We start from the raw sequence: 27,328 nt of genomic DNA, 5'->3' as shown, positions 1-27,328 counted from the left end.
CTCATGAATTATTGGATCCTATGGATGAAATCCAATAAGAGTCAATAAGAGATTATTGGATAGAGATCTACTAATCTACGAGGCTCAGATAGTTAGATGGAGATCTAATACTCAATAGAGCTGGATCCATTAGAGTTAAGTAGACAAGGAACTAATGGTTCAAAGGCTATAGCTTTTTGATTGCCTCTCCTATTGTCCTCCCCTTCTGCTCCTCAGATAATAGGTTTGGAGTTTTAAGGAGCATCGTCGCAACCATGTTGTGTGGATCACTACTAGGGAGAAGGACACTTGACCTCCTTCACCCTCTTCTAAAGATTTGCAAGGATTCAAGGATATACGATCTCCCTAGGTAATACAATCTTTCATATACACAATTTTAAGTTTCTCAATTTTTGTGCACCAATCTTCGCACGATGATGAACACATATTTTGAGAAATTAGGGATATTATTTTTAATATTCTTCTACTGCGCATGTGATATCGCCCCTAGATTTTCCAACACATAGGCGGGCATTCCTACGATATTCAATGCCCTCCTTCTAGTGCCAAATTATTGAGGGGACGCATCATGGACGGTCGAGTCAACCCAGCTTGGTCTTGTCCCAAAGGTGTAGAGACATCCGAGGAACCCTTATGGCGGTCCTAGTGCGACTAAGGTGGTCTTCACATAACCTTGACCTATCTGAGGTGGTCTTGAGGTCAAGCCGAGGTGGGCTTTTTGGTGGGTTATTGCGCAAAGGTTAGCGTCGGGAGGAATTTTCTGACCCGACTCCTCTAATGCACAAGTTAGTTCTAAAAATTACATAGGGTGTGAGAGGTTTTTGAAAATAGGTCTGACTCTTAGGCCGACACCAGGGGTCGGCTTTTATCCTTGACCAACTAAGGAGATCCTCCATAATAGCCCCAACATCTCCCTTGGTGTTTTGTCTGTAGAGGTGATATGTTCGAACGACCTCCTATGAACTATTGTCCATGGGGGCCGATAGAGGGATAAATAGGCCTGAACAACCTTCATGAACTATTGGCCACAGAAGTCGATAGGGCCAGTCCAAATGACCTCCCATGGATTATTATCCATAGAAAACAAACCATAACCACCCACTACGTTATTTCCTAGTGGGTGATTCGACTTTTTTCTTCAATGTTAGCGCTTTTAGAATGATTAGTTAGTGGACGGGGATTGGTTACCAAAATATTTTCTATCAGACTTTATTAACTTAGAGGATGGGAATGCTCATGAATTTCATCTAAATTATTGCATTAATATTAGAAGGAAAAAATTATTATATTATACTATGGTTTATTCATGATAAAAGCAGTATTACGTATATATCATTGTAGCAAAGGCTATATTATGAGGTTGTCTAATTAGAACTTAATTGTGAATGAAATATGTCTGATAGCAGCGATCAAATGGTCAAATGATTAACTCACGTGATAAATCATAAGAGGTGTGCAATCATTTTGATACAAAATTAGAAGAAAACATCCTATTCCATAGCACAATATTCATCTCTAATACCTTAATTATTGTTGTCTATTTTAGAAAACAATTAAATGAGACATATATATATTTTTAAATCTCGAATGGATGCATTTTATGGAATGAGGAGACAACGCTTTGGTTGCCCATAGAAGAGTGTCAAACTCATGAGATGTGTGAGGTAATTGAGGCTTGTTGACATTAACAGCCTATGTTAGGTTTGTTGGATGCATGAGATGCTTCAAAGTTGAGGCATTCCAACTTGAACCACTCGTATAGGATTGTCAAACATATGAGGGTGTTAGATGCACAAGAGTGTGAGAGCGAGCTAACTTCAATCACCCATGTAGCATGTGTAGACGCATTAGACATATGAAGGTGTTAGTGGGTGTCGAATGCATAAGAGGCATGTTGTTGTTGAGGCATACTGACTTTAACTATCTACTAGTAGCTATCAGACATATGAAATATTTGAGGGTGTTATTATGTGTGACTTGGACCACTTGCAAAGAAGGTGTTAAACATATAAGACATACAAGAGTATCTTAGAATGCCAAGGTGAACTATCTCTACATAGGTTTCAAACGCATAAGACGTATGAGGGTATCATTGCATGTAGACTTGAACTGCTTGTGTACGGGGTTGTTAGATACATAAGACAAGTAAGGGTATCGTGACAAGTGACACAAACCACCTATGTAGTAGGGGTCAAATGCAAGAGATACACGAGGGCATTATGGTGTGTGGAGTTGATTAATTACATTAGGGTTGTCAGACAAATGAGATGCACAAGAGCATTTAGGTGTGTTGACTCTAACTGTTCATGTAGGGCCATCAAATGTTCAAAGGAGTTAGATGCACTAGATCTAGTAGCTCATTAGAGTGTGTCGACTTAAATATTGTATATAGAGTGTCTCAATCACATGAGATGCACGAGAGATTGGGGTGTGCAACTTGAACCACACATGTAGGTGGTGTTGGATACGAGAGGCGTAAGGGCATCAAGCATGTGGACCTAAATTGGCTACAAAGATGGTGTTAGACGCATGAGATACACGAGGTCATCAGAGTATGCTAAATTGTTAGTATAGGGGCTAGAGACACATAAGACATGAGAGGCTATTATGATGTCTGAACTCAAATCATCAACATAGGGGGTGTTGAATGCATGAGACAAACGAGGGCATTGTGTAGCATAGACTTGATATCCTGCATAGTGGGTTTTAAACACATAAGAGACATAAGGGCCTTAGGAGCATAGCTACTTGAATAACCTAAGGGGGTGTCAAATGCGTTAGATGTGTGAGGGAGTCATGAATGCCACTCATATATGGTGTATCAGATGAGGGTATTGTGGGAGTCATGAGGGCCGTATGAGGGTTATTAAATGAATTAGACATATGAGGGTATTGTGGCTATTGAATTGAACCACTCATATATGGTGTATCAGATGGATTAGATGTGTGAGGGTATCTAGGCTTGCCAACTTGAACCACCAAAGTAGGGTTGTAAGATATAAGACACACACAAGAGCATCTAGGCATACCCACCTGAATATCTCTCATATAAGGTGTCAAACATATGAGATGTGCGAGGGCCCAAGGGGTTAGATACACAAGAGTGCGGCAACACTAGGGCATGACTTAAAATACTCATATAGGGGTAATAGGATGCACAAGACGTATGACAACATTGGAGTGTGTCTACTTAACCACTTGCATAGTAGGTGTCAAAAGCAGAAGACATGCAAGAGTGTTGGATGTATAGACTTGAACAACCCACATAAAGGGTGTTGGATATATTTGAGTGTGCCAACTTGAATGACCCATGTAAAGGTGTTGAATGCATGAGACACATGAGGGTAACGAGACTTGTTGACTTAAACCGCTTTCATTGGCGGTGTTGAACACATAAGACACAGGAATGTGAAGGTGTGATGATTTGAACTGCTCTCATAGGGTTGTCAAATATCTAAGGGTGTTAACTATATAACACATGAGGAAATCAAGGCATGTTGACTTAAATTGCCTATATAAATAGTGTTTGGATATATGATTTGGGACTTGACCCGAACCACTTGTGTTGGTGGTGTCAAACACATGAATCATGCGTCAACATTGTAATATGTCGACATAGACCCGCCACATAAACAATGTTGGATGCATGAGGGTATCACAACTTGATGACTTAAATCACCTATATAGAGGGCGTCAAATGCATAAATCATGCATGGGCATCAAGGCTTCCTAACTTGAACTGCTCTCGCAAAAGGTATTAGATGCATGAGACACATAGACATGTGATAGCATCATAACTTGTCAGCCATTGTAGAGCTTGTGAGATGCATGAGACACATATGGGCATTACAACATGCTAATCAAACTACCTACATAGGGGATACTAGACGCATGAGACATTAGGCATTAGAGCATGCTGACTTAAATCGCTCACATAGGAATGTCAGATACATGAAACACATAATGGCATTTGGGTATGTTATCTTGAGTCACTGCCATAGTGGGTGTCACATGCATGTGATGCTTATAAGATCAGAGCGTGTTGACTTGAATAACATGCATAGGGAGTGTTTATGAGAGGCATGAGAGCATTAGAAGTATACTAATTTGAATCACCCTTTTTGGTTTTGTTGATCATATGAGACACACGAGGATAGTGAAATTTGATGAGTTGAATGACTTGCATCGGGTATATTAGATGTATGAGACATATGAGGGTCAAGATATGTTAACTTGAGCCAGTCACATAAGGGATATAAGATGTCTGAGGGCATTTGATACATAAGGCGCATGAGGGTGTTTAAGCTTGTTGACTTGAACTATCCATCTAAAAATTATCGAAAACATAAAACACATAAGGTTCTAACGTCACGAAATTACCTAACTAGATAGTTTTGGAATTATGAAATACATAAGGTATTAGGGCTTACCAACTTAAACCACTCACAATGTTGAACGAATGATTCCTATTAGAAAATCGGAGCTCATTGATTTGAATTGCCAATAAATAAGGTTACTAACTCATGAGACATGAATCAAAATAAAAATAAAGAAGGGCACTCCTAGACCCAGTTAAAATATGAAAATAGGGGCTCTTAAGTAAAAAAAAAAAAAGACAATCAATGGCTTTTTATAAATAATTAAATTGGTAGGTGTAAAAACAGAAACAACTGACTACATGCAATTTTGGTAAAAACAACTGAGAAAGTAAAATCCTCGGGACCGAATGCCAGCAGCATTTTCTCGACTAACGCATGAGAGACACCATATCAGCTGGCCAACTTTTCAGGGTGACTCGACCAAATCGGGCGAGAATGCGCCGCCTAACGCGTCCTCTCCCACCGCCGGAGCCGCCGACCCGGTCTCCAGCTTTAAGGAGCACGGCAGGGCCCTGATCTCCGCCCAGCGCCCGTGGCTGCAGCTTCTCGACGTCACCGCCCTCGCTCGCCCCGCCAGCGCCGGCGACGCTTGCTTCCGCCTCCGCCATAACATAGCCTACTTCCGCACCAACTACACCCTCTTCTGCCTCTCCGTCCTCGCCGTCTCCCTCCTCTGGCACCCTGCCTCCCTGTTCGCCTTCATCGCCCTCACCGCCGCCTGGTTCTTCCTCTACTTCACCCCAGACCGGCCGGTCGTCCTCTGCGGCCGCCCGATCACCGACGGGACCATCCTCGGCGTGCTCTCCGTGGCCACGATCTTCGCTCTCATCTTCTCCAATGTCGGACCGACCGTCTTCGGAGCCATCCTGATCGGGACAGTGATCATCTGCCTGCATTCGCTGTTCAGGGCGACGACGGACGATCGCTTTCTCCATGAAACAGAGGCCGCAAGCGGCGGATTGGTTGTCCCCGCTTACGGGATCGCATTATTTTCTTGACAATTACAACTTGATCATATCGTTATTGATTACAGAGTATATCAAACTGTTCTATTCTGAAGTTAGGCTTAAGGGAATAGAGCCCATAGTAATAACAAAATATCATATAAAAAAATATTGAGGATATTTTAAATATTTTATATATAAAAATGTTAGAGGATTTGATCACTTAAATTTCAATTCCATTGAATTTTTTAGCTCCATGTACTGACCCAACATGTCACTATCGACGCAAAATGTAAAAGGAATCAACCAACCATGCAATTCAAATTTATGTAACATGTTAAAGAAATTGATCAATGCAATTTTAGATTCAAATGAATTTTTGATATCAATTGATATCTTTCTTATTCCAGGTGATGATACTTAGGCATGAAATGGAAGTACGATTAGAATGGGGTTGCATCTACCAAGTCAGCCAATAGATTTATTTATATATAAGCTTGAAAGGTTTGACATCTTCCTACTATGCTAAGGGTGAAGGTCTTTTGTTGAAAGTTAATCGCAGCGTTGCTCCTAATCTTAGATAGATCGACCAATATGGGTATTGAAAATACAAGCAACTGCTTTTTGTGTTTGAAGAAAGAAAAAAAAGGAATTATTAATCATATTTTCCCACATGGCATGTTTTTCAAAATTATATGGAATATATGTGAACAAAGAATTAGAAGTATTTCCCTAATTGGTTAAAGGGGCAGGCAATTGCACGAGGAAGGGAAGGATTTGAAGCAATGGGTTAATATGATGTGGTCTAGTGAGAGACAAAGTTGCGGCCTTTGTCCTCGATCATCAAGGAAACCAAAACACGAAACGAATGGAAGGGAAATGGATGTCAAATACATGTGGAATAGGAAAGCCCTAATTAAACCATTGTGGGAGGCACAACTTAATATTGATCGGTCTAGAATTAATGACGATGATGAGCAGTAAAATTAATCCATTGTGGTAGGTGAGGAATAAAATGAGGGATAAGCTGAGAAAGTTGGTGAATCACACATATTTTTGGTAGAGAAGGGAAGGGAATTAATGAAGTAGCAAGGTTAATATGGAACGTAGAACCAATTGCTAGGCAAACAATTTTTGGTGATGAAAGGGAGCTAGCAATGTAGGCAATACAAAATGAATAGAAAAAGTAATAATTATAACATCGTCCGAATACAATGAATAATGTTAGAAATCTGTGTTATGCGTCGGGAAATCGTCTATATAAACACCAAAGAGGGTGACCCCAAAGTACATACACTACTGCTAGTGAAGAGAGAGAGCGCGAAAGCGAAAGAGAAAGCGAAGGAGAAAGAGAAAGCGACAGAGAGAGTGGTGCAGCTTGCCATGGCCATCAACGTGGGGAAGGCAAACCTTGTGGAGCACTTGGAGCTCATCCTCAGTCTCCGTGGCTCCTACCCGATAGTGGCAATCGATACGGAGTTCCCGGGGTTCATTCGCGACACCCCTCGCAATGCCACCGAAGAAGAAAGATACAATGACGTGAAGCACAACGTGGATAACATGCACCTGATCCAGCTGGGCGTCGCCTTGTTCGACGAAGGCGGCAACACCCCATGGCCGGGGTGCTGTTGGCAGTTCAATTTTTCGGATTTCGATCCCGATGTGGATGCTTCCTCTCCCGACTCCATCGAGTTGTTGGCACAGAGCGGGCACGACTTCCAGCAATACCGACGACACGGCATCGACGCGCGGCGGTGCGCCTATCTGGTATGCGTGAAGCTCTTCTGCCAACCCTACAGCTCCAAGTATGTTACGTTTCATGGACTCTACGACGTGGCATTTGTGATAAAGATGATCACCCGAGCCCCACTGCCCAACACCTTGAACGAGTTCTCTGATTTGGTGAGGACCATCTTCGGCCAGATTTATGATCTCAAATATATATCTCGATTTTGTGGAGGACTGCGTCGGGGAGAGATTGGTTTGGTGGGACTATCAAGGTTATTGAACTTTGAACCCGTAGGGATCCGTCACCAAGCAGCATATGACAGTCTACTAATTGGGGCACTCTTCAACGAAATGAAGCAACGAAGGCATAACGTAGAGGACGACAGATCTGCATCGGTCCTCTATGGTATAGAGAATAGATGCGTCGAGAACAGGAGGACTCGAAGGATTGACCGCAGAGGTTGGCCTTACGCAAGACGGCAGCAAAACCGCTTGCTTGCCATGGGGTTGGCGGTTTAATTTAGTACATGTACGATCTGCATGTCCTAAAAGAATGTGCTCAGCAGCACGTACTACTGCTGCGGCCACCAGAAGTCGATGAGACGACAACGATGCATGCGCACCGGTGCTCGTACGTATCCGATGTATGCAAGCATGGGAAACAAACAGTACTCGACGATGCACCAACGAGCCCTACAGGTCTACTGCTCAGGGCAATCTTCATCGAGGTGAAGCATGCAACAAAGTTGCCTACAAGAACGATCAAGGATACATGACATATTTTTTTGTACGTATTTGCAACAGGTACACGAACAGCCTATGGAATTAAAATGCAATAGTAGTACCTAATTCTGTCAAATATGTTCAAAAAAACACATTTGTTTGACCTATTACAATTGAGAAATATGTTTCTGTATCATACAACTCTTAATACTTGTTGCGTCTATATAGATTCATGTCTATTTAATTTGGGCAAGTTACTTGCATTTACTCTTTCCGATGATAGAAGCTCCTCATGATTTTTCAAAATGATTCAAACTTGGGTAAGATCCTCATGATTCAAACTTCCTGATAAACCTTGATCATATGGTAGCAGAAAAACCGAGCAGTCCATTGGTGTTAATCTATGCTAATTCGATAAAGTAAAATCCCAACATCATCTAGCACGCTGCAGTTTGAAATTTTAGAAAAAAAAATAGAACATCCAATTTAAACTGAAATTAATAGTAGAAAATCATATATCATATGAAAAAAAAAAGAAGTATCAATATTATTCAGCCATAATGTATATAAAAAATACAAATTGAATAAATTTTATCCTTATGGATGTAATACATTTTAGGTGTATAATATCTTCAAAATATAATACTTTCACGACTTACCAAACTAATTTCTTCTCGATATCAGTTTTTTTTTTTTTATAATAGTTCTCTTCAATTTCAAATTTTGTAGAAAGTTTTAATCGGTATGAAAGTTTTGTTACATAAATCATGAACCATAGGATTCGCTAGCTTGTATCTGTGGGGAAATAGCTCAAGTGTCAAGCAGATAGGCAGTCAAAACAGAGAGGAACTTTTTCTTATTTTTCTCAGTAAATAATGAACACAAAAAAAGATCATCAACTAAACACGTTTAGTATCGAAAGAAAGAATATCAATTTCGTTTTAATTTTCTGAATACCGTAAAAGAACGAGTCTTGTCGTGGATTAAGTCTTCGATTTGGCACGGATGCAAATGAAAATTGCTGCAGATCTCTATCAGAAAATGTCAAGTTGACTCCATCGTCCATTCCGAGGGACATTTTCTTGACACTCAGGATGATATATTTGATGAAAAGAATAGAAGATAAGAACAATTACTGAAGAAGCTTTATTTAAGAAGTGAAGAAGCTTTATTGAAGAAATGAAAAATGCTTCAGTACATTAACATGTTCCCTCTTCTATTTATACAGATTAGGAGAAAGGATTTCCCTCAACAGAATAGAGAGATTTCCTCGTATAGTTGGAGAAATCTTAAACTTATCTACTATCATGCCCCCGCAAGATGGTGCTCCAAAGAATGGTTTATAAGCGAGAGACTTCGTGAGTAGGGTAAGAGCAGATCGCTGCTATTATTACGATTGCTGTTGCTATGAGGGCATAGGCGTTCCCTTCGTTCTCCTTAAGTCCGCCCTTCGTTCTCCTTAAGTCCACCGACTGTTGGCAGATCAGCGAAGGCAGCGAAGGCTACCGTGGTAAAGAAGATGAGGATTGGCCGTAGAGCCTCTTAGGAATGTGACTGCAGCGGCGTTGGTCGCTGGCCGAAGACAAGAGCGAAGCTTCGCTTTTCTCAACAACGTTGGTCGCTGGCCAAAGGCAAGAGCGTCAACAGAATAGAGGATTTTCCTCAACAGAATAGAGAAATTTCCTCATATAGTTGGGGAAATCTTATCTTCTATCATGCCCCCGCAAGATGGTGCTCCTGATAAGGATACCAATCTTGGATCGATGCAAAGAATGATTTACAAACGAGAGACTTTGAGTAGGGCAAGAGCAGATCGCTGCTACTATTGCGATTACTGTTGCTGTGAGGGCACAGGCGTTCCCTTCATTCTCCTTAAATCCGCCCTTCGTTCTCCTTAAGTCCACCGATTGTTGGCAGATCAGCGAAGATAGCAAAGGCTACCGCGGTGAGGAAGATGAGAACAATTATTGAGGAAGATGAGAACAATTATTGAGGAAGATGGCAAGAGCGAAACTTCGCTTTTCTCATTGCTCTGATACCATGATGGAAAGAATAGAAGATAAGAACAATTATTGAAGAAGCTTTATTGAAGAAGAGAAGAAGCTTTAGCTTTATTGAAGAAATGAAAATGCTTCAATACATTTATATGTTCTCTCTCATACAAATTAGGAGAAAAGATTTCCCTCAATAGAATAGAGGATTTTCCTCAACAGAATAGAGAGATTTCCTCATATAGTTGAGAAAATCTTATATTCTATCATGCCCCCGCAAGATAGTGCTCCTGATAAGGATACCAATTTTGGATCGATGCAAAGAATGATTTACAAGCAAGAGACTTCATGAGTAGGGCAAGAGCAGATCACTGCTACTGTTGTGATTGCTGTTGCTATGAGGGCACAGGCGTTCCCTTTATTCTCCTTAAATCCGCCCTTCGTTCTCCTTAAGTCCATCGACTGTTGGCAGATCAGCGAAGACAGCAAAGGCTACCGCGGTGAGGAAGATGAGGATTGGTTGTGGAGCCTCTTAGGAATGTGGCTGCAGCGACGTTAGATAAGGGCGAAGCTTCGCTTTTCTCAATGACGTTGGTCGTTGGCCAAAGGCAAGAGCAAATCTTAAAGAAGCTTTATTGAAGAAGTGAAGAAGCTTTATTCAAGAAATGAAAAATGCTTCAATACATTAACATGTTCCCTCTTCTATTTATACAGATTAGGAGAAAGGATTTCCCTCAACAGAATAGAGAGATTTCTTCTATCATATAGTTGGGGAAATCTTATCTTTGAGCACATTCTTTTAGTACATGCAGATCGTACATGTACTAAATTAAACCGCCAACCCCATGGCAGCCAAGGGGTGTTGCTGTCGTCTTGGGTAAGGCCAACCTCTGCGGTCAATCCTTTGAGTCCTGTTCTCGACGCTTCTATTCTCTATACCATAGAGGACCGATGCAGATCTGTCGTCCTCTATGTCATGCCTTCGTTGCTTCATTTTGTTGAAGAGTGCCCCAATTAGTAGACTGTCATATGCTGCTTGGTGACGGATCCCTACGGGTTCAAAGTTCAATAACCTTGATAGTCCCACCAAACCAATCTCTCCCTGAGGAAGTCCTCCACAAAATCGAGATATATATTTGAGATCATAAATCTGGCCAAAGATGGTCCTCACCAAATCAGAGAAGTCGTTCGATGTGTTGGGCGGTGGGGCTCGGGTGATCATCTTTATCACAAATGCCACGTCGTAGAGTCCATGAAACGTAACATACTTGGAGCTGTAGGGTTGGCAGAAGAGCTTCATGCATACCAGATATGTGCTCCGCTGCGTGTCGATACCGTGTCATCGGTTTGTAGGACATCTATGACTTCGATAGGTGCGGGTGCTAGCGGTGGTTGAGATATCGATCGTGGTTGCGATGACAAGATAGTCTGTTGACTTAGTTGGGACAAAAGCGGAGCGATTGCCTGCATTATGCTTGTGAGCGCCTACACTTGGTTCATGAGGTTCAATAATGCCTTTGCAGGGACAACCAAGTTCCTCATATTCATCCTCGGAGGTGAGAGTTCTAAGTCATTGAATAGAGGCCGGTAATACCCTAGTGTCTGAGTGGAGGTAGTTGCATCCAACTGGGGAAAGGAGGGTAGCTGCCCATTTGTGTAAAGGTGCTATAGATTTGGGGTAGAGTTTCTTCACTAGAGCACTCAATCTTTGCACTATTAAAGTAGCTTCCCATTTGTGTAAAGGGTTCATGGGCGGATATTCCTACTATATTCAAGGTTGTAACATCCCACATTTTTAAAAATTTAGTAAAAGGTTTGTTTGTAAAAATAAGGATTATTTAATAATTATTTTATATTAAATAATATTATATTAAAAGTTTATGGCTAGGGACCTAAGAGTAAATATTATAAGTTTGATATAATTTATGAAAGATTCAGATTTAAGTTAAAAAAAAAATATAGAGGACATGTGTCACTAACTAACCTAAGGTTGGTACCACTTATCTTTGCTCTAAAGATGACACCTAGCCCCTTTCATGCATGCATGACACCTTACAACTTTTGCATTAGCCAAAACCCAAATAATTAGATGAAAGGTTAAAGAAAACAAACCTGAAGAGTTGCAGCCAACGTGAGTTCGAGAAAAGAAGAAGAAGAAGAAGAAGAGCTTGAGGTTTTTTTATCAATTTTCCCACATTTGGGATTCAAATAATTTTAAGGTAAGTGTTATAACCCCATCCCACAGTAACCTTAATCTCTGTTTCCATTTTTATTCTGCAAAATTTGAAAGATTTCAACTGAGAACCAGACCTTCTTTCGTTTTGATATAAAGCTATGCATCTGTAATTTTTCGGTAATCTGACCTCTATGCAATGTTTCGGTCATAACATTTTGTAATAAACTATGATTTAGACAAAACCTATTTCATTTGAAAGTAGACAAAAAATCTTTATTTTGATACTAAGATCGAATGATTTGGAGTTTAAATGCCTACTAAGACTTTTGTTTAAATTAACCTTACAGATTCTGCAAAATAGGGACTAAAATTTCTGACCTCTTATTGCTTAACTACTTATAACTTTCTGCTGTGAATTCAGATTCATACAAAGTATAATTTATTCAAAGCTAGACTCAAAATGCTTTATGTGTATTCCTGATTTGAAATTTTTGGAGTACAATTGCTAATTGAAACATCTGCTTTCATCAACGCTATGGATTTAGTAAAACAGAGCTAATATTTTCAGACCTTTCACTACGAAATTATCTGTAACTCCCTGTTGTAAATTATAATTCTTGTTAAACTTGATTTGCCTAAAACTAGATTGACAAAGCTTTCTAATGACACCTATTTTATATAAATTGGAGTATAATTGGTTATTGAAATAGTTCATACAATGTTCCTATCAAATTCTGCCAAAATCGAGCTTTGGTCGATTTCGGCTTTCCTTGTTTCTTCTCTTTGGAAATCAATTTCGGCAAAAAAAACTCTTACTTCAGTTAAACTTTACATTATTACCTTAAATTCTTGTATACTTTTGTCCTTTATTTATTTGTATATCTGCAGCTATCATCTAAAGATCATGTTTGCATCGTAATGATTCGACACATGCATCCCATTGTTCCGCATTTGCTTTCGATATGTGCCTCTTCTAGTTTTATTTCTTTGGACATTGAATTTATCTAACTTTCTTATTTCAATTGAGCTATATATGATTTCTTGAAATCCTTGTATGCTCTTGCTTTTGTTTCCTTTCAAATCTGAATACATTTGTGAAAGATTATGTTTGTATTGTATTGACTCGAAAGGCATATGTACATTTCGTTGTTCCGCATGTGCTTCCAATATATGCTAATTTCATTATTCATACTGTCCCTTTGTACTCCGGTGTTTGTGGAATAAATGTAAACCTTTGCTAGAAATGGTAAATGGAGTTATGCTTAGAGCCTGTGATGCTCTGCCGGCTCCCTATGATTTCACTCAGACATGGGTGGATTGAGCTCCCAAACGTGGGAGACTTATATTTGGTGGTCATTCAGAAATGGATGGACCATATTATGTTATGATCCCACTTCACCTTCTATCCATTTGATATGAAATTCAGAGCCGACCTAGCACTTGGGCAGGGTGAGAGGGCTCGAGTAGGAAAGGGCTACCCGTGGATGGAGTCGAGAACTCACACGGCGTGGAGCCACCACTGAGTTAAACCTCACATGCACTATGCTAGAGTACGACGTTTGAGCTTATATTTCGTATTTGTTCTTTGATATGTTCTGAAATGCTTCTTATGCTTCCGAAATATTTTCATATGCCATTGATACGTTCTGAAGCATTTCATTCACCATTGATATATTTCAAACTGTTTCATATCCCATTGATATCCAAAATGCTCCTTACGTCTTTGTTATGCCTTGAAATTACCATATGTCATTGATATGCTCCTTATGCCAATGATATACTCCAATTATCTTTCCTCGATTGTATGAATAAAACGTGCTTCGAACGATACGACATTGTAATTCTGCATTCAAACAAAACATGCTACTGTTTCATCTTGTATCTCTGCTTTGTATTTTGATACCTTATTTGTTTGAAACCTGTCCTCTTTGCTATGGATATGTTAGTCATTTGCTGAGCTTTATATGCTAACCCCGTTGCTATATAAATTTTTCAGGATAGCTTATCGCTCGCTAAAATATGTAAATTGGGTTGAGGCAGTGGAAGACTAGAAGATTTTGGGGCAAATATTTTGTACTTGATAGGTTGATGTTGTATAAGTTCTTTTTGGGTGTAATGAAATATCAATGACAAATCTAGATTGATGTATCTTGTAAATATTTGAAAAGTATCTCTTACGTCAGGATTTTGAAAATGTTAAGTTTAAACTGTGTACTGATATAAACATGTAGTACATGTTGGTTTTGTGATTGCATTAATTGCCGCGCTTATGGATTTATGATATAGTTATGGATTAGTTAAGTTGCTTTTGGATTTTAAAGAATCATCTAGTGACATGATGTATGATTATAAACTGCACAGGTTTTGTGAATTGTGGATTGTAGAGGTGAATGACTTGAATATTTTTCTTAGTGACCTCAAATGTGTGATTGGATCCTGGATTGTTTGTTGAATTATAATTTTATCAATCTTGAGTTAGGTTCACACCTCCTAAATGAGAATTAAATTCGGGGGGCGTGACAAAGGTCCTCCTTCTAGTGCCAAATTGTTAAGGATTCAAGGATTCAAAGATATACGATCTCCCTAGGTAATATAATCTTTCATATACACAGTTTTAAATTTCTTGATTTTTGTGCATCAATCTTCGCACGACAATGAACACATCTGTTGAAAAATTAGGGATATTATTTTTAATATTCTTTCGCTGCGCATATGATATCGTTCCTAGATTTTCCAACACATAGGCGGGCATTCCTACGATATTCAATGCCCTCCTTCTAGTGCCAAATTATTGAGGGGATGCATCATCGACGGTCGAGTCAGCCTAGCTTGGTCTTGTCCCAAAGGCATAGAGACATCTAAGGAACCCTTATGGCAATCCTAGTGCGACTAAGGTGGTCTTTGTATAACCTCGACCTATCCGAGGTGGTCTTGAGGTAAGGCCGAGGTGGGCTTTTTGGTGGGTTATTGCATGAAGGTTAGTTCTAGAAATTACATAGGGTTTGAGAGGTTTTTGGAAAGAGGTCCGACTCCTAGGTCGACACCAGGGGTTGGATTTTATACCTGACCAGTGAGGTGATCCTCCGTAATAGCCTCAACATCTCCTCTAGTGTTTTGTCTACATGGGCGATATGCTCGAATGACCTCCTGTGGACTATTGTCCATGGGGACCGATAGAGGGACAGATAGGTCTGAATGACCTCTATGAACTATTGGCCATAGAAGTCGATAGGGCCAATCCAAATGATCTCCTATGGATTATTATACATAGAGATCGACAAACCATAACCACCCACCACATTTTTGCCCAATGGGTGATTCGACTTTTTTCTTCAATGTTAATGCTTTTAGAGTGATTAGTTGGTGGACGGGGATTGGTTGCCAAAATATTTTCTGTCGGACGTTATTAACTTGAGGATGGGAATGCTCACAAATTTCATCTTAATTATTGCATTAGTATTAGAATGAAAAAATTATTATATTATACTATGGTTTATTCATGATAAAAGCAGTATTACATAGATATCAATGTAGCAAAAGCTAGATTATAAGGTTGTCTAATTTTAGAACTTAATGGTGAATGAAATATGTCTGATAGCAATGATAAAATGGTCAAATGATTAACTCACATGATAAATCATAAGAGGTGTGCAATCATTTTGATACAAATTTAGAAGAAAACGTCATATTCCATAGCACAATATTCGTCTCTAATACCTTATTTATTGTTGTCTATTTTAGAAAACAATTAAATGAGACAAAATATTTTTTTTAAATTTCGAATGGATGCATTTTATGGAATAAGGAGACAACGCTATGGTTGCCCCTATAAGAGTATCAAACTCATGAGATGTGTGAGGGAATTGAGGCTTGTTGAAATTAACTACCTGTATTAGGTTTGTTGGATGCATGAGATGCTTCAAAGTTAAGGCATTCCAACTTGAACCACTCATATAGGATTGTCAAACATATGAGAGGGTGTTAGATGCATAGGGATGTGAGAGTGAGCTAACTTCAACCACCCATGTAGCATGTGTAGACGCATTAGACATGAAAGTGTTAATCGGTGTCGAATGCATGAGAGGCATGTTAGCGTTGAGGCATATTGACTTTAAGAATCTACTAGTAGCTATCGGATATGTGAAATATTTGAGGGTGTTATGATGTGTGGACTTGGACCACTTGTAAAGGAAGTGTTAAACATATAAGACATACAAGAGTATCTTGGAATGCCAAGGTGAACTACCTCTACAAAGGTTTCAAACACATAAGACGTATGAGGGTATCATTGCATGTGGACTTGAACTGCTTGTGTATGGGGTTGTTTGATGCATAAGACAAGTAAGGGTGTCGTGATAGGTGACATAAGCTAACTATGTAGTGGGTGTCAAATGCAAGAGATATATGAGGGCGTTATGGCATGTAGAGTTAATTGCTTACATGAGGGATCTCAGACAAATGAGATGCACAAGGGCATTTACGTGTGTTAACTCTAACTGCTCATGTATAGCCATCAAATGTTCAAGGAAGTTAGATGCACTAGATCTAGTAGCGCATTAGAGTGTGTTGACTTACATAGTCTATGTAGGGTGTATCAATCACATGAGATACACGAGAGATTGGGGTGTGCAACTTGAACCACACATATAGGTGGTGTTGGACACAAGTAGCCTAGGTGCTAGTCATGGGTGACCTGCAAGTCATTCACGTGAGTGATGACATGTGTGATATGACACGCAATCTTTTTTACTATTATTATTATGATAATTTCTTACTTTATATTGCTTATTGCATATATACATTGTGATCTCTATGGATCTGTACAATGGGAATCAGATCATGATAGGATTACAATAATGAGACTAATTCACCTTTAAACATAGACCTTAAATAATCCCGGTCATAGGTTACTCGAGAAGGACATTGAGATAACCGGACAAACTGGTGCGTTGTATACTTGTCCATATGATGGAGTTAGCTGGTCTCATAGTTACTTGTGCGGGGACATTAAGGATACAATACAGGTACGCATTGGAGAATGAGTTCACTAATTGATCTGCTCACGGAATACGGGATGGTTGATGATGCCTTATTAACAAACAGTAATTCCGTAGTCCCAATAGTGTATATGGTCCTTAGACTTGAGACATCAAGGATGTCTTGTATGATATTCCATTCTTTGATACCAGACTTATAGATTTAAAATTTTCAAATCTAGTACAACCGGTTATTGAGAGTGGCAGCCAACCTTATGAGGGTTATTGAGTGTCGATAGAGGATCATCCACTCTTGGTATCATGAGAGGAATATTCTATTTTCTTGCTCAAACAAATACTTGGCCAAGGTCATTCGGATTTAGAGAGAAAGAGTCCTCTGAGAGAATCCGATTAGAGTAAGACTCGATAAGAAACCGTATGGGCATGATAGTACCATGCTCGATATACGATCTTTAGAATATTAGATGGTTGAGGGACTATAAGTACATGGTAACTGAGGATAGATAGATCCAAAGGATTAGATTCTCCTATACCATCTAGGGACTGCGACGTAGTGGCCTAGTACGTCCGCAGTCGATGAGTCGAGTGAATTATTATGGAGATAATAATTCAATGAGCCAGAATGAGTTCTGACAATTATGACTCACGACCAGCTCGATATTGGGCCTAAAGGGTCATACACATATGGTAGGTGTTGCGATATGTAATGGTTCGTATATGAGATATTGGTTGGAGCTCCTATCTTATTGGATATCCAATAAGCTCATGAATTATTGGATCCTATGGATGAAATCCAATAAGAGTCAATAAGAGATTATTGGATAGAGATATACTAATTTACGAGGCTTAGATAGTTAGATGGAGATCCAATACTCAATAGAGCTGGATCCATTAGAGTTAAGTAGACAAGGAACCAATGGTTCATAGGCTAAAGCTTTTTTTATTGCCTCTCCTATTGTCCTCCCCTTCTCCTCCTCAGAGAACAGGTTTGGAGTTTTAAGGAGCATCATCGCAACCATGTTGTGTGGATCACCGTTAGAGAGAATGACACTTGACCTTCTTCACCCTCTTCTAGAGATTTGCAAGGATTCAAGGATATACAATCTCCCTAGGTAATACAATCTTTCATATACACAATTTTAAGTTTCTCAATTTTTATGCACCAATCTTCACACGATGATGAACACATATTTTGAGAAATTAGGGATTTTATTTTTAATATTCTTCTGCTGCGCATGTGATATCGCCCCTAGATTTTTCAACATAGAGGCGGGTATTCCTACGATATTCAATGCCCTCCTTCTAGGGCCAAATTATTGAGGGGATGCATCATGGATGGTCGAGTCATCCCAGCTTGGTTTTGTCCCAAAGGTGTAGAGATATCTGAGGAACTCTTGTGGCGGTCCTAGTCCGACTAAGGTGGTCTTCGCATAACCTTGACCTATCTGAGGTGGTCTTGAGGTCAAGCCGAGGTGAGATTTTTGGTGCGTTATTCCGCAAAGGTTAGCGTCGGGAGGAATTTTCTGACCCGACTCCTCTAACGCACAAGTTAGTTCTGAAAATTACATAAGGTGTGACATGTTTTTGGAAAGAGGTCTGACTCTTAGGCTGACACCAGGGGTCGGCTTTTATACCTGACCAACTAAGGAGATCCTCCAGAATAGGCCCAATGTCTCCCTTGGTGTTTTGTCTATAGAGGTGATATGTTCGAACGACCTCCTATGAACTATTGTCCATGGGGGCCGATAGAGGGATAAATAGGCCCGAACAACCTTCATGAACTATTTGCCACAGAAGTTGATAGGGCTAGTCCAAATGACCTCCCGTGGATTATTATCCATAGAAAACAAACCATAACCACCCACCACGTTATTTCCTAGTGGGTGATTCGACTTTTTTCTTTAATGTTAGCGCTTTTAGAATGATTAGTTGGTGGACGGGGATTGGTTACCAAAATATTTTCTATTAGACTTTATTAACTTAGAGGATGGGAATGTTCATAAATTTCATCTTAATTATTGCATTAGTATTAGAAGAAAAAAATTATTATATTATACTATGGTTTATTCATGATAAAAGCGGTATTACGTAGATATCAATGTAGCAAAGGCTATATTATGAGGTTGTCTAATTAGAACTTAATTGTGAATGAAATATGTCTGATAGCAGCGATCAAATGGTCAAATGATTAACTCACGTGATAAATCATAAGAGGTGTTCAATCATTTTGATACAAAATTAGAAGAAAATGTCCTATTCCATAGCACAATATTCATCTCTAATACCTTAATTATTGTTGTCTATTTTAGGAAACAATTAAATGAGACATATATATTTTTTTAAATCTCGAATGGATGCATTTTATGGAATGAGGAAACAACACTTTGGTTAACCATATAAAAGTGTCAAACTCATGAGCTGTGTGATGGAATTGAGGCTTGTTGACATTAACTGCCTACGTTAGGTTTGTTGGATGCATGAGGTGCTTCAAAGTTGAGGCATTCCAACTTGAACCACTCGTATAGGATTGTCAAACATATGAGGGTGTTAGATGCACAAGAGTGTGAGAGTGAGCTAACTTCAATCACCCAACCCATGTAGCATGTGTAGACGCATTAGACATATGAAGGTGTTAGTGGGTGTCGAATGCATAAGAGGCATGTTGTTGTTGAGGCATACTGACTTTAACTATCGAATAGTAGCTATCAGACATATGAAATATTTGAGGGTGTTATGATGTGTAACTTGGACCACTTGCAAAGAAGGTGTTAAACATATAAGACACACAAGAATATCTTAGAATGCCAAGGTGAACTATCTCTACATAGGTTTCAAACGCATAAGACGCATGAGGTTATCATTGCATGTAGACTTGAACTGCTTGTGTACGGGGTTGTTAGATACATAAGACAAGTAAGGGTATCGTGACAAGTGACACAAGCCACCTATGTAGTAGGTGTCAAATGCAAGAGATACACGAGGGCATTATGGTGTGTGGAGTTGATTAATTACATTAGGGGTGTTAGACAAATGAGATGCACAAGAACATTTAGGTGTGTTGACTCTAACTGTTCATGTAGGGCCATCAAATGTTCAAAGGAGTTAGATGCACTAGATCTAGTAGCTCATTAGAGTGTGTTGACTTAAATAATGTATATAGAGTGTCTCAATCACATGAGATGCACGAGAGATTGGGGTGTGCAACTTGAACCACACATGTAGGTGGTGTTGGACACGAGAGGCATAAGGGCATCAAGCATGTGGACCTAAATTGGCTACAAAGATGGTGTTAGACGCATGAGATACACGAGGTCTTCAGAGTATGCTGAATTGTTAGTATAGGGGCTAGAGACACATAAGACATGAGAGACTATCATGATGTCTGAACTCAAATCATCAACATAGGGGGTGTTGAATGCATGAGACACATGAGGGCATTGTGTAGCATAGACTTGAATATCCTGCATAGTGGGTTTTAAACACATAAGAGACATAAGGGCCTTAGGAGCATGGCTACTTGAATAACCTAAGGGTGTGTCAAATGCGTTAGATTTGTGAGGGAGTCATGAATGCCAACTTAAAGTGCCCATATGGGGGTCTTGGATACATAAGATACATAAGGCCATCGAGGCTTGCCAATCTTTGATCACTCACATAAAGGTGTCATAAACATGAGATGCACAAGAGTATCAAGGCATGCCATTTGAATTGCCCATATAAAGGGGTGTTAGTCACGTAAGATGCACAAGGGCACTAAGGCATGCATTGAACTATTTATGTAAGAAGTGTTAGATATATTAGAAGCATGAGGGCATTAGAATGTGTTGACTTGAACTACCCACGTAGGGCGCAAATGCAAGAGATGTATGAGCATGCGAGGGCATGCCAACATTGCTAACATAGGGATTGTCGAATACATAAGACATACAAAGGCATTAGGGCTTATTGTCATAAACTACTTATTTAGGGGGTGTGAGACAAATGAGATGTAGAGGGGTGTTGTAGCATGTTGACTTGAACATCCTCTTTATGGGGTGTCGAATACATAAGACATATGAAGGCATATGGATGCACCGACTTGAATCGCTTGTATAGAAGCAGTAGACATATGAGAAATGCAAGAGCTTTGGGCATGCTGACTTCGACCACCTGCATAGAGGTGGTATTAGATGCATGAGACACTCAAGGGTTTTGAGGTATTCCCAATTGAACTAAATGCATAGGGGTTTTGGATGTATAAAACATGTAAGTGTGTGATGGCAGATTGACTTGAACTACCTACATAGAGGTGTCAATCACATAAGACATGCGAGGGTATCGATGCATGCTTATTTGAATCACTCACATATGAGGTATCAGATGGATTAGGCATGTGAGAGTATCATGGCTACCGACTTAAACTGTCCATATAGGAGATGCCAAACGAATTAAATGCATGAGGACATCTACATTTACTAACTTTAAGCACCCAAATAAGGGTTTTAGATGTAAGATACTTGTGAGAGCATTTGAGTATACTCACTTGAATTTCTCACATAGAAGTGTCGATCGTATCAAACATGCGAGGGCACCGATGTGCCTGCTTGAATCACTCGTATGAGGGTTATTAAATGAATTAGACATATGAGGGTATTGTGGCTATTGAATTGAACCACTCATATATGGTGCATCAGATGGATTAGATGTGTGAGGGTATCTAGGCTTGCCAACCTGAACCACCAAAGTAGGGTTGTAAGATATAAGACACACACAAGGGCATCTAGGCATACCCACTTGAATATCTCTCATATGAGGTATCAAACATATGAGATGTGCGAGGGCCCAAGGGGTTAGATACACAAGAGTGCGGCAACACTAGGGCATGACTTAAAATACTCATATAGGGGTAATAGGATGCACAAGACATATGACGACATTGGAGTGTGTCTACTTAACCACTTGCATAGTAGGTGTCAAAAGCAATAGACATGCAAGAGTGTTGGATGTATAGACTTGAACAACCCACATAAAGGGTGTTGGATATATTTGAGTGTGCCAACTTGAATGACCCATGTAAAGTTGTTGAATGCATGAGACACATGAGGGTAACGAGGCTTGTTGACTTAAACCGCTCTCATTGGCGGTGTTGAACACATGAGACACAGGAATGTCAAGGTGTGATGATTTGAACTGCTCTCATAGGGGTTGTCAAATATCTAAGGGTGTTAACTATATAACACATGAGGAAATCAAGGCGTGTTGACTTAAATTGCCTATATAAATAGTGTTTAGATATATGATTTGGGACTTGACCTGAATCACTTGTGTTGGTGGTGTCAAACACATGAATCATGCATCGACATTGTAATATGTCGACGTAGATCCGCCACATAAACAATGTTGAATGCATGAGGGTATCACAGCTTGATGACTTAAATCACTTATATAGAGGGTGTCAAATGCATAAATCATGCATGGGCATCAAGGCTTCCTAACTTGAACTGCTCTCGCAAAAGGTATTAGATGCATGAGACACATAGACATGTGATAGCATCACAACTTGTCAGCCATTGTAGAGCTTGTGAGATGCATGAGACACGTATGGGCATTACAACATGCTAATCAAACTACCTACATAGGGGATACTAGACACATGAGACATTAGGCATTAGAGCATGCTGACTTGAATCGCTCACATAGGAATGTCAGATACATGAAACACATAATGGCATATGGGTATATTATCTTGAGTCACTGCCATAGTGGGTGTCACATGCATGTGATGCTTATAGGATCAGAGCGTGTTGACTTGAATAACATGCATAGGGAGTGTTGAATGTATGAGAGGCATGAGAGCATTAGAAGTATACTAATTTGAATCACCCATTTTCGTTTTGTTGATCATATGAGACACACGAGGATAGTGAAATTTGATGAGTTGAATGACTCGCATCGGGTATATTGGACGCATGAGACATATGAGGGTCAAGACATGTCAACTTGAGCCAGTCACATAAGGGATATAAGATGTCCGACGACATTTGATACATAAGGCGCATGAGGGTATTTAAGCTTGTTCACTTGAACTATCCATCTAAAAATTATCGAAAACATAAATCACATAAGGTTCTAACGTCACGAAATTGCCTAGATAGTTTTGGAATTATGAAATACATAAGGTATTAGAGCTTACCGACTTAAACTACTCACAAAGTTGAACGAATTATTCCTATTAGGAAATCGGAGCTCATTGATTTGAATTACCAATAAATAAGGTTACTAACTCATGAGACATGAATCAAAATAAAAATAAAGAAGGGCACTCCTAGACCCAGTTAAAATATGAAAATAGGGGCTCTTAAGTAAAAAAAAAAAAAAAGAGAGACAATCAATGGCTTTTTATAAATAATTAAATTGGTAGGTGTAAAAACAGAAACAACTGACTACATGCAATTTTGGTAAACACAACTGAGAAAGTAAAATCCTCGGGACCGACTAACGCATGAGAGACACCATATCAGCTGGCCAACTTTTCGGGGTGACTCGACCAAATCGGGCGAGAATGCGTTTACCACACGTTGCCTATTTGGCCGCTTATTTGTCATCTGCCACTCTCTCTGGGTTCTTCCTGCATCTCCCCTCTCTCTCCTGCCACCGTGGTGGCAGAAGAAGGAATCAGTGGTTGGAGGAGCTGCCGAGATGCACAATACATCGCCGCCCGCCTACGTTCCCATCTCCGCCTACCCCGATCCAGCGCCCGTGCCCCCATCGCGGCCTTCCGTCTCGGAGGCTCACCCTTCTCCGGCCCCCGCGCCGCCTAACAAGTCCTCTCCCGCCGCCGGGGCCGCCGACCTGGTCTCCAGCTTTAAGGAGCACGGCAGGGCCCTGATCTCCGCCCAGCGCCCGTGGCTGCAGCTTCTCGACGTCACCGCCCTCGCTCGCCCCTCCAGCGCCGGCGACGCTGGCTTCCGCCTCCGCCATAACAGAGCCTACTTCCGCACCAACTACACCCTCTTCTGCCTCTCCGTCCTCGCCGTCTCCCTCCTCTGGCACCCTGCCTCCCTGTTCGCCTTCATCGCCCTCACCGCCGCCTGGTTCTTCCTCTACTTCACCCGCGACCGGCCGGTCGTCCTCTGCGACCGCCCGATCACCGACGGGACCATCCTCGGCGTGCTCTCCGTGGCCACGATCTTCGCTCTCATCTTCTCCAATGTCGGACCGACCGTCTTCGGAGCCATCATGATCGGAACAGTGATCATCTGCCTGCATTCGCTGTTCAGGGCGACGACGGACGATCGCTTTCTCCATGAAACAGAGGCCGCAAGCGGCGGATTGGTTGTCCCCGCTTACGGGATCGCATTATTTTCTTGACAATTACAACTTGATCATATCGTTATTGATTACAGAGTATATCAAACTGTTCTGTTCTGAAGTTAGGCTTAAGGGAATAGAGCCCATAGTAATTCCCAATATCAAATGGGACCGTGAGTTATTGTGTTTTGTATATATTTCTTTAAATTTATGATTAGTGCATACACATATATCCGAGTTTTTATGTAACATGTTAAAGAAGTTGGTCACTATCGACCCAACATGTCTCTAACATGTTAAAGAAATTGGTCAATGCAATTTTAGATTCAAGTGAATTTTTTATATCAATTATGATATCTTTCTTATTCCAAGTGATGATACTTAGGCATGAAATGGAAGTATGATTAGAATGGGGTTGCATCTACCAAGTCAGCCAATAGATTTATTTATATATAAGCTTGAAAGGTTTGACATCTTCCTACTATGCTAAGGGTGAAGGTCTTTTGTTGAAAGTTAATCGCAGCGTTGCTCCTAATCTTAGATAGATCGACCAATATGGGTATTGAAAATACTAGCAACTGCTTTTTGTGTTTGAAGAAAAAAAAAAAGGAATTATTAATCATATTTTCCCACATGGCATGTTTTTCAAAATTATATGGAATATATGTGAACAAAGAATTAGAAGTATTTCCCTAATTGGTTAAAGGGGCAGGCAATTGCACGAGGAAGGGAAGGATTTGAAGCAATGGGTTAATATGATGTGGTCTAGTGAGAGACAAAGTTGCGGCCTTTGTCCTCGATCATCAAGGAAACCAAAACACGGAACGAATGGAAGGGAAAAGGATGTCAGTCAAATACATGTGGAATAGGAAAGCCCTAATTAAACCATTGTGGGAGGCACAACTTAATATTGATCGGTCTAGGATTAATGACGATGATGAGCAGTAAAATTAATCCATTGTGGTAGGTGAGGAATAAAATGAGGGATAAGCTGAGAAAGTTGGTGAATCACACATATTTTTGGTAGAGAAGGGAAGGGAATTAATGAAGTAGCAAGGTTAATATGGAACGTAGAACCAATTGCTAGGCAAACAATTTTTGGTGATGAAAGGGAGCTAGCAATGTAGGCAATACAAAATGAATAGAAAAAGTAATAATTATAACATCGTCCGAATACAATGAATAATGTTAGAAATCTGTGTTATGCGTCGGGAAATCGTCTATATAAACACCAAAGAGGGTGACCCCAAAGTACATACACTACTGCTAGTGAAGAGAGAGAGCGCGAAAGCGAAAGAGAAAGCGAAGGAGAAAGAGAAAGCGACAGAGAGAGTGGTGCAGCTTGCCATGGCCATCAACGTGGGGAAGGCAAACCTTGTGGAGCACTTGGAGCTCATCCTCAGTCTCCGTGGCTCCTACCCGATAGTGGCAATCGATACGGAGTTCCCGGGGTTCATTCGCGACACCCCTCGCAATGCCACCGAAGAAGAAAGATACAATGACGTGAAGCACAACGTGGATAACATGCACCTGATCCAGCTGGGCGTCGCCTTGTTCGACGAAGGCGGCAACACCCCATGGCCGGGGTGCTGTTGGCAGTTCAATTTTTCGGATTTCGATCCCGATGTGGATGCTTCCTCTCCCGACTCCATCGAGTTGTTGACACAGAGCGGGCACGACTTCCAGCAATACCGACGACACGGCATCGACGCGCGGCGGTGCGCCTATCTGGTATGCGTGAAGCTCTTCTGCCAACCCTACAGCTCCAGGTATGTTACATTTCACGGACTCTACGACGTGGCTTTTGTGATAAAGATGATCACCCGAGCCCCACTGCCCAACACCTTGAACGAGTTCTCTGATTTGGTGAGGACCATCTTCGGCCAGATTTATGATCTCAAATATATATCTCGATTTTGTGGAGGACTGCGTCGGGGAGAGATTGGTTTGGTGGGACTATCAAAGTTATTGAACTTTGAACCCGTAGGGATCCGTCACCAAGCAGCATATGACAGTCTACTAATTGGGGCACTCTTCAACGAAATGAAGCAACGAAGGCATAACGTAGAGGACGACAGATCTGCATCGGTCCTCTATGGTATAGAGAATAGATGCGTCGAGAACAGGAGGACTCGAAGGATTGACCGCAGAGGTTGGCCTTACCACCGCTTGGCTGCCATGGGGTTGGCGGTTTAATTTAGTACATGTACGATCTGCATGTCCTAAAAGAATGTGCTCAGCAGCACGTACTACTGCTGCGGCCACCAGAAGTCGATGAGACGACAACGATGCATGCGCACCGGTGCTCGTGCGTATCCGATGTATGCAAGCATGGGAAACAAACAGTACTCGACGACGCACCAACGAGCCCTACAGGTCTACTGCTCAGGGCAATCTTCATCGAGGTGAAGCATGCAACAAAGTTGCCCACAAGAACGATCAAGGATACATGACATTTTTTTGTACGTATTTGCAACAGGTACACGAACAGCCTATGGAATTAAAATGCAATTGTAGTACCTAATTCTGTCAAATATGTTCAAAAAAACACATTTGTTTGACCTATTACAGTTGAGAAATATGTTTCTGTATCATACAACTCTTAATACTTGTTGCGTCTATATAGATTCATGTCTATTTAATTTGGGCAAGTTACTTGCATTTACTCTTTCCGATGATAGAAGCTCCTCATGATTTTTCAAAATGATTCAAACTTGGGTAAGATCCTCATGATTCAAACTTCCTGATAAACCTTGATCATATGGTAGCAGAAAAACCATTGGTGTTAATCTATGCTAATTCGAAAAAGTAAAATCCCAACATCATCTAGCACGCTGCAGTTTGAAATTTTAGAAAAAAAAATAGAACATCCAATTTAAACTGAAATTAATAGTAGAAAATCATATATCATATGAAAAAAAAGAAGTAACGATATTATTCAGCCATAATGTATATAAAAAATACAAATTGAATAAATTTTATCCTTACAGATGTAATACATTTTAGGTGTATAATATCTTCAAAATATAATACTTTCACGACTTACCAAACTAATTTCTTCTCGGTATCAATTTTTTTTTTTATAATAGTTCTCTTCAAT

General features: G+C 40.3%; 4 protein-coding genes across 4 annotated transcripts; all 4 read left to right on the top strand.

The window, feature by feature from the left end:
• Nucleotides 1-4,726: 4,726 nt before the first annotated feature.
• On the top strand, nucleotides 4,727-5,377 carry LOC135629179 (PRA1 family protein E-like). Its single transcript, XM_065136368.1, has one exon. It carries the CDS (start codon nucleotides 4,727-4,729, stop codon nucleotides 5,375-5,377), a length of 651 nt encoding a protein of 216 aa, XP_064992440.1.
• Nucleotides 5,378-6,706: 1,329 nt separating this feature from the next.
• On the top strand, nucleotides 6,707-7,570 carry LOC135629178 (probable CCR4-associated factor 1 homolog 11). Its single transcript, XM_065136367.1, has one exon. It carries the CDS (start codon nucleotides 6,707-6,709, stop codon nucleotides 7,568-7,570), a length of 864 nt encoding a protein of 287 aa, XP_064992439.1.
• Nucleotides 7,571-23,616: 16,046 nt separating this feature from the next.
• On the top strand, nucleotides 23,617-24,288 carry LOC135629177 (PRA1 family protein F3-like). Its single transcript, XM_065136366.1, has one exon. The coding sequence runs from the start codon at nucleotides 23,617-23,619 to the stop codon at nucleotides 24,286-24,288; it is 672 nt and encodes a 223-aa protein (XP_064992438.1).
• Nucleotides 24,289-25,575: 1,287 nt separating this feature from the next.
• LOC135629175 (probable CCR4-associated factor 1 homolog 11) lies at nucleotides 25,576-26,424 on the top strand. Its single transcript, XM_065136365.1, has one exon. The coding sequence runs from the start codon at nucleotides 25,576-25,578 to the stop codon at nucleotides 26,422-26,424; it is 849 nt and encodes a 282-aa protein (XP_064992437.1).
• Nucleotides 26,425-27,328: the final 904 nt, after the last annotated feature.

Source organism: Musa acuminata, chromosome BXJ3-1 (assembly GCF_036884655.1).
Source record: "Musa acuminata AAA Group cultivar baxijiao chromosome BXJ3-1, Cavendish_Baxijiao_AAA, whole genome shotgun sequence".
NCBI lineage: Eukaryota > Viridiplantae > Streptophyta > Magnoliopsida > Zingiberales > Musaceae > Musa > Musa acuminata.
The sequence above is the reverse complement of the archived record's forward strand: the minus strand, read 5'-3'. Positions and strand labels throughout refer to the sequence as shown.

Coding starts and splice junctions, on each gene's coding strand:
- LOC135629179 (XM_065136368.1), top strand. CDS start 4,727: ATGCCAGCAGCATTTTCTCGACTAACGCATGAGAGACACCATATCAGC.
- LOC135629178 (XM_065136367.1), top strand. CDS start 6,707: ATGGCCATCAACGTGGGGAAGGCAAACCTTGTGGAGCACTTGGAGCTC.
- LOC135629177 (XM_065136366.1), top strand. CDS start 23,617: ATGCACAATACATCGCCGCCCGCCTACGTTCCCATCTCCGCCTACCCC.
- LOC135629175 (XM_065136365.1), top strand. CDS start 25,576: ATGGCCATCAACGTGGGGAAGGCAAACCTTGTGGAGCACTTGGAGCTC.